Below are 7,842 nucleotides of genomic sequence, written 5' to 3' on the forward strand. Positions count from 1 at the left end.
TCTTGATTCGATCAGCTCTGCTGCTCAAAACCCTTTAGCTTCTCTTATCGAATGTATTGGTCATTGTGTTTGATTCTTGCTGTGCATTCAGTACCATCTACCTGGGGTTCAGACCTCTATTTGGACAAGTAGGAAGTGGAAGCTTAGAAATTAATTGAACATTTTCTTTTCAATTGCTTCTGATTAGTTTTTCTTTGACCATTTCCCTTCTTCCCACAGATCTGTTCTCAAGCTAAGCCGCTCAGCACGGAAAATCACGCAGAGTTGTTGGATTGTGTAGTTCTGCTAGGTAAGGGGAAGAGACTCTGAGTTGCACAGTGGTTTCCTTGTAACTTCCTTTGTCAGGTATGGTAAGAATAAGAGTTCTGTTGTCAGTGAGGACGTGATTTGTTCCCTTGCAGCCCGTTCTTCTCCTGATGATCTGATAGCATTTCTGCACTCGCAGCTGGAGATTGAGAATGAGGCTGTTCGTGTGGCCTCTTTGAATCTGCTCAGTGCTATTGTTGGTGCCGACTGTAAGTAACACAGGAGCAACTGTGCCAGCTGCCCTCTTGGCCGACATGCTGAGGGTTGAGTTGGGGACCTCCAGAGCAGGGCCGGCTTTAGGAAGTGCGGGGTCTGATTTGTGGGGCTTGTACTCACCGGACGGCGCTCCGAGTCTTTGGCAGCGGGTCCTTCACTCGCTCCGGGTCTTCGGCAGCAATTCAGCGGCGGGTCCTTCACGTGCCGCCGAAGAGCCGGAGGGAGTGAAGTACCCGCTGCTGAAGTGCCGTCAAAGACCCGGAGCGCCGCTGGGTGAGTAAAAATTAAAAAGGCCACTGGGCACGGGGCCCTGTTAGGCATGGGGTGCGAGGCCCTCTTAGGCACGGGGCCCGATTCAGGAGAATCGGGGGAATCGGCCTAAAGCCGGCCCTGATCCAGAGCTAAAAGCATGAGCTACTATAGATTGAGCTAAAGAACCAAGGCTTTGTAGGCACGGCAGGGCTGTAACAGACTCATCGCCTCTGCAAATGGGGCACAGAGTCTCTATAACACACAGTCACCAGTGGTTTGGATCTCCACTAAGGGACCAAATGCTGCCCTAAATTACCCCCCTATGGCCACCCAGAAATCAACAGGTTCAACTAAGTGCTGAATGTAGCCCAAGATATTTTTCAACTTCAAATACAGAAGTTAACTTGGGGCTAATGCATGTTAACAATAATCAGATACAAATAAAATAGGACTCCTGACTCGATATTCGTCAGTATTATACACTATAGATTCTGAGTTCTGTTATACTGGTGTAAACACAGATTAACTTCAATGACCTCAGTCTATCTAACGCTTTTATAAGATTTCCATCATGGTAGTATGATGGCACTCATTATAGAAGTGGAATTACTTTAGATTTACACTGGTGTAACTGAGACCAGAGTCTGGTCCTATGTTTTTCCCACTGATTCTGTAGATGAGAGAAGCTCGGTACTATTCTTAAATAGGGCCCTTTGAAATCCAGGATTAATTCCAATGTGGAAAGTGAGTGAGTGGAACAAAAAAGTACTGTACACCTCTCCTTATCTTTCAGTGCCCGAGACAAAAGTTAAAAAGTTTCTGATTGTGAAGGCAGTGAAATCCACTCTCAGTGATCAGAATGCTAAGGTAAGATTGTGTGTGGAGCAGTGAAATATTTCCATTTTTTTCAATGATATGGGATGAATGGATATCTGGGTGGAGCTTTCATTCAGATCCAGAGGAGAGACTGCAGACTAGAGAAGGCATGTCATTCTCCTGCCTGTGTTAAATGTAGCCATGTTTATAATCTAAGGAGATAAACTCAAAAGCATAAGGACTCTCATATCCTATCTCCTATTTCAGGCAGAAGGGATAACAAGAACTCTTGTGTGTAATCTCTACCCTTGCAGGTGAGGAAGGCAGTTCTTCATTTCATCAGGAGGCTGCTCAGTTCAGGAAGTGTGGAGAATTGTGCAGAATGGGATATGGTAGCATATGTTTTCCACGAGTTCAGTGTGTCCACCAGCAAACTGGTAAGGAGAGTTCTTAACACGTAGGACTCGGTCCTACCATTCTTGCATGCTGATGGCTCCCCTTGCCTTCCGTGGGAGTTTTGACTCAGGGACAGCTGGACTGAATGATTAGAGCCAGAATCTGATCAGTTATATTGGTGTAAAGTCAAGGTAACTCCACTGACTTTAGTGGCGTTACTCTGGATTTATACTAGTGTAACAGAGATCAGAATCTCACACTGGGTAATTACATCTAACAGAGTTATCGAGGTTACTCAAACCTCTGATGAGACATTGAAACTTCTGAAAACACCATTTTTCAGTGAAATGTTCTTGTACAAGGAAGCACATCTTTTTGTTTTCAATAGACTCTCCAGAGAACATAATGATGCCCAATTCTGTGGCTGTTGAAGCATACCTAAACTATCAGCAAAACACCGAGGTTATGCAGGCTGCATCCCAGACTGTCAGGAGCCTGGAAAAGCTTGCTGCATATTTCCCTCACTACATACTCTACTCTACATGTACTAGTTTAAAAATATCTTCAATCCGTATTTCTATCCATGGACACAGCCAGGGGCTCCAGACACTTTGTGCTCCATGACTGGATCCATGATATGTATTAACATAAACAGTTCAACTTTACAGTAAGTTGTTGATAGAATCACACTCACTACACACAGAATGACCCAAGCTGGTTGGGGCATCAGAACAAACAGAGTGGATCCCCCTGGTTCTGCATATTTATTTCCACTGGGCAGAGGCTGAATGTTTTTCCTCAAAGATAAAAAGATGAAACAGTTTTTCAAATTTAAAAAAACTTAACGCTGTTGGGGAAACTCTTTTGTGTTCAGTGAATCATTCCCTTCACTTTAGGGTTTTCCTAAGCCTGGAATCTGACCCACCAGTTAGGAGTTTCTATTATTCTCTTTCCTTCAGATGTTTGTGCACTTCCAGTGCAATATAAAAGTAGGCATAGGTCAATGTTCAAGATGGCTTCGTAAGAGAAGGACACTGATTCTATAGCCAGTGTCTTACTACTAGCTCTATAGAACTTATTAGCTATCTCACAGCAGGGTACAACACTTCTCACCCAGGCTATTCAAGAAGAAAGCACTATCCAAACCCTGTGCATTGACATCCTGCAATGTCTGGACACCTCAGTCAGTGGAATGACCCAAGTAAGTGACCTGTTATTACTACTGCTTCTTGAAATAGGGACGTTGTTCCTTGTACCTCTCCACAAGGAAGCTGTTTGCACAGTCAGCATAATGGAGGAACAACATATCAAATTCATGTCAGGGATAGTGTGACCCCTTCATCATGGAGTAAGTGGTTCACATTAGAGAAAAGATGTAAAGCAACTTAACTGGAAGGAATCATGTTGCAGAGATCTTCTCTTAATTCTTTCCACTGTCTGAGTGCAACTTCCCCTTAGATTCCCCCATGAATACTTCTGATTTGGTGATCCTGGATTTGAACAGATACTGGGGCTGGAAGTGTGCCTTCTATAGGTCTGTAAAGTTCTATGTGAGTTTATGGTGCTATCTAAATAGCTCCATAATGCTCTAATGCAGGGAAAGAGGATTCACCAAGCTAGGCAGTGTATTTAAAAGACAGAGTGCGGGGGCACCGGACAGGTAGAGTGAGATGTTGGGGAGAGAGAGATGAGGTGATAGGTTAGGGAAGGGTCAGTGAGGAATAAAAGGAGAAGCTACATGACAGGGAGGGATTCAGACAGCAGGATACTGGAGGTGAGAGAATGGAAATAGCTATGTACTGAACAGTCTCGCTCTTCTCTGCAGGTGTTATGGCCAAGGCTTCTGGAGTATGTGGTGCCAGCTCAGTACACTGGTACTTTGAAGCCTCTCTGCAGATGCCTTAGGGAACTGGCTGAGAAAAAGCAGCAGGAAGGAGAAGAAGCTGCTTCCCTTGACTACAGTGGACCAGGTTTATAACAGAAACTCTTTCATTTATTCTCTCCAGGCCCTATGAAATGAACAGATTCAGTCTGCTCCAGTTCTCTCGTCTGCAATCAGGAGGCTAAAATGAATGAGGGATGGTCTTGTGATTACAACATGGCCATGGGAGGGAGCTAGGAAACGTGGGTTCTGTTCCCGCCTTGCCACCAAAATTCTGATGTGACCTTGGGGAAATCACTTGATCTTTCTCTCTCAGCTTCCCCACTTGTGAAATGAAGGAGTAATTAATGCCAACCTCATAGAGGTGCTGTGAGGCGGAATTCATTCATGTTTGTAAAGCATTTTGAGATGCTCAGACTGAAAGCACTATGGAAATGCAAATTATTATCAGCTGTATTCAACATTGGTGGGCACGTTGGAAATGGATAGGTGAATAACATCAGCAGGACTCTCTGCAAAGCCTGGCATCATTAATGCTATTCTGTTTCTTTCCCTAGTGAAACTCCCTACACCCCAGGGGCTGCTGGCACGACTCCTGGTGAGTAGACCATGAAAATAGGTTTTCTCCGAAATGTGAAGTGGGACAGTTAACTATAAAAATCAGTTTTATAGCTAGATGCTTATAGACAGGCTGAGAAATGTGTATGATTGGGTCTCTCTCTCTCTCCACCCTCTCCTGAGACACACTGTTCTGCATCCTCGTACTAGCTAGAATGCTTGCTTCTTCAGGAAGACACTGCAGTAGAAGCAAAAACTCTATTGTACGGTCTCCACAATGAGAGAGTCTGAACTATTCCCTCCTTCAGGAACAAACTGGTGTTGTGCTGACAAAACTTAGCCTGTTCTTTCTCTCTCATTGACAGGTAGTAGCCTCATCCCCTTATGAAAGAGAAGGACATGGATGTGCTGCCTTGCAATTACTGAAGGCCCTGCACTACAATATCCATGCAGCAGTGGGTGAGATGTGGGTAGTAAAGATCCCACCTCTGCTGCAGTACATTGAAGGTAAAGTGCTAGTTAGGAGGAGTGCGGTCCATGGAAGGGAAGCCACAAAATGCAGCTTTGTATTGACATGTGTTGTGCCATTCCTGTTGCAGTACATGAGAACAGTGGGGAATTGAAGTTGGGGTTCTGGGCCCTCACTTTTCCTTCACCTGGATAACTGGGAACCACTGGGGTAAATCCAGAGTTTAACCACTGAGGCCAATTCAATCAGGGCAGAATCAGGCCAGGAAGGTTTCAGCTGAATGGAAATTTTACAGCAGTTCCCCCCACACCTTTGCTAGGTTATTAGTTGGGAAGGTGAATACACATGAAGCTGGAGGTTTGTGAAATATTTTGGGGTTACATATATAGTCTGATTTTGCAAACTGAATTTTTCTGAAAATTAAACCCCATGTTTACTTTCAAGGGTGATTCAATTAAAAAACCCAGAGTTTTCTTTCTGTAAGGAAACCCGAGCCATAAAAGTTAGGTTGGCCAAGTGGCTGCCCTTTGTAGAATCTAGGTATTGTGGGCCTAAAAATGTCTTTCACCAATTTTACAGTGGTATGAATCTATTGACCTCTGTGGAAAAAACCCTTCAATCAGTGTAGGCTAAGGGTAGGCAACCTATGGCACGTGTGCCAAAGGCGGCACGCGAGTTGATTTTCAGTGGCACTCACACTGCCTGGGTCCTGGCCACTGGTCCAGGGGGCTCTGCATTTTAATTTAATTTTAAATGAAGCTTCTTAAACATTTTAAAAACCTTATTTACTTTACATACAACAATAGTTTTCTATAATAGACTTATAGAAAGAGACCTTCTTAAAACGTTAAAATGTATTACTGGCACGTAAAACCTTAAATGAGAGTGAATAAATGAAGACTCGGCACACCACTTCTGAAAGGTTGCCGACCCCTGGTGTAGGTTGTGTCTACACTATGGGGTTATGGCTAATGACATAGCTGTGCCAGTATAGTCTCTGTGGAGTATGACAGACCCTATGTGGAGCACAAACCCGATATCTTTCTGATGAACGTCGGACCCCAAAATGTTCAAGTGGGTTTGATATTCAAAAAAAGATTTAAGAAATGAGCTGTATCTTCCCTAGTTGTTGTTGCTGTACAGAGTCCCCAGTACTACATTGTGCCGACATTCAAGAAGGGTAGGTTAGAGCTGGACATTCAGAATCAGGGCCAGATTCTCAGCTGATGTAAATCAGTATAATTCCATTGACTTCAGTGAAGCTACACCGATTTACATCAAGTTAGGATCAAGTCCAGAATCTCTTATTATGCAGGAAAAGTTTGTATTCACATTAAACCCAGTCTTCTGATGTGCTGAACCGTTTTGTGATGTGCTCAGCACCCTCAGCTCCCATGAAAGTCAACAGGAATTGGGAGTGCTCAGCATCTCACTCCTGGTGGGTTGACTGACCCTGAATAAAAATGCCAGCAGGGTACATAACATGATACTTTCTGTTGGTCCAACAAAGAATGTTGGCGTAGGTCCCATTTAGTCTTGAAAGCCCAGGTATGTTACAGCTTGGCAGACCAGGGGTTTTAGAAGGACAGATTGCGAAGAAGATACCTGGGACGACTCTTCTTGCTAACCTAAGTGACATTATTGTTTTGCCTCCTGCTTTATAGGAAACACAGAGAATTCCCTGGACCATGAACGGTGGGAGCACATGCTGCTTCAGGTACAAGATGGCTTTCAGCTGTATTGTCACAGCCCTTCCTCCCCTCTCCAAATGTATCAGCTGGGGAAAGAATAATGATAAATTATTCATTATAAGCAGAGCTGGTCAAACCATTTCATTTGCAACTTTTGTTCAGTGAAAAATGGCCTTTTTTATTTTCATGGGACATTTTCAAATTTTTCAGTTTTTTTTTTTTTTTTTTTTTTTACACAAAACAAAGCAACCCCAACCCAAATAGAAAATGTTTAGTTTTTTTAAACTGAAGTTGATTTTGGGTTTTTTTTCCCAGTTGCTTTCCTGTTTGTCTCCTCCCCCGTCTGGCTTTTTCAGTCACAAAGTGGAAGAGGGGAAAAAGGCATGGGGACGAGGGATAAAGGGAAGGAAAGGGGGAAAACAAAGAATTGAATAATGGTCATTTTTGATTTTGAAAAGCAAAATATTTTTGTTTCTTTCACTTTTCATTTGTGTGGTGAAAAATCCCACTTGTTTTGTGAAATATTCAACCAGCTCTAGTTATAAATAACTCTGTATTACCACTGGGAACAACACAAAACTTAACCAGAAAACCAGCATGCTAATGGTGCTAATGCATCACTGGGGGACATTTAAAGGATTCTTTTTTTCTATATGCCACTCAAAAGAAAATTTGCTCTGAGAAACCCAAAAAGGAAAAGAGACAAGACAAGGTTTGGTGACTGTATCTCATGGAGAAGCCTTTCTGGTCAGAAAGAGCTCTTTACAGCCTCCTGTAAATCCAGACAAGGAACATTTTTATGGCGAGTGCTGAAAATGAAAGGAAAGGAACTAGTGACAAATAAGCCCCAGAAGGTTTGGAGTTCCATTTGGGGTTGGATTACACTCTAGAATTTCCCATTCCAGATCCAGCCTCATTTGAAATTATTTGAGCTAAAAAAATCAAAGAAGATTAGGTTCTCTTGTGAGGTTTCTGATATTTTCTGGCTGCTGTTCAAAATTCGGGCCTGAACAGCAAAGTGCTGAGAGTTACTAACCTCTCGCTGACTTCAATGGGAGTTGAGGGTGTGACCCCAGGTCCTTTGGGTACCCAGTGGCAGAGGCCACAGGAGTGCATAGGATTACCAGGATTCCCTGGATCTGATCTCCATATAATCAAAGGGTGTCATGTAAAGCCTTTACTGGATACCTGTGCCACACGGATCATCATAATCATTGCACAGTGACTGGATGGATAATAGATAATGCGCTATGGTT

General features: G+C 43.3%; 1 protein-coding gene across 1 annotated transcript; it reads left to right on the forward strand.

Annotated features, from left to right (window-relative positions):
• Positions 1-219: 219 nt before the first annotated feature.
• Positions 220-6,612, forward strand: LOC135980291 (maestro heat-like repeat-containing protein family member 2A; the record flags this gene model as incomplete). Its single annotated transcript, XM_065580326.1, has 9 exons — positions 220-289; positions 402-515; positions 1,568-1,641; positions 1,905-2,027; positions 3,104-3,187; positions 3,812-3,956; positions 4,426-4,466; positions 4,792-4,933; positions 6,560-6,612. Coding segments are annotated over 9 exons (846 nt in total), but the record flags the coding sequence as incomplete, so codon positions are not given.
• Positions 6,613-7,842: the final 1,230 nt, after the last annotated feature.

Source organism: Chrysemys picta, unplaced genomic scaffold (assembly GCF_011386835.1).
Source record: "Chrysemys picta bellii isolate R12L10 unplaced genomic scaffold, ASM1138683v2 scaf2548, whole genome shotgun sequence".
NCBI lineage: Eukaryota > Metazoa > Chordata > Testudines > Emydidae > Chrysemys > Chrysemys picta.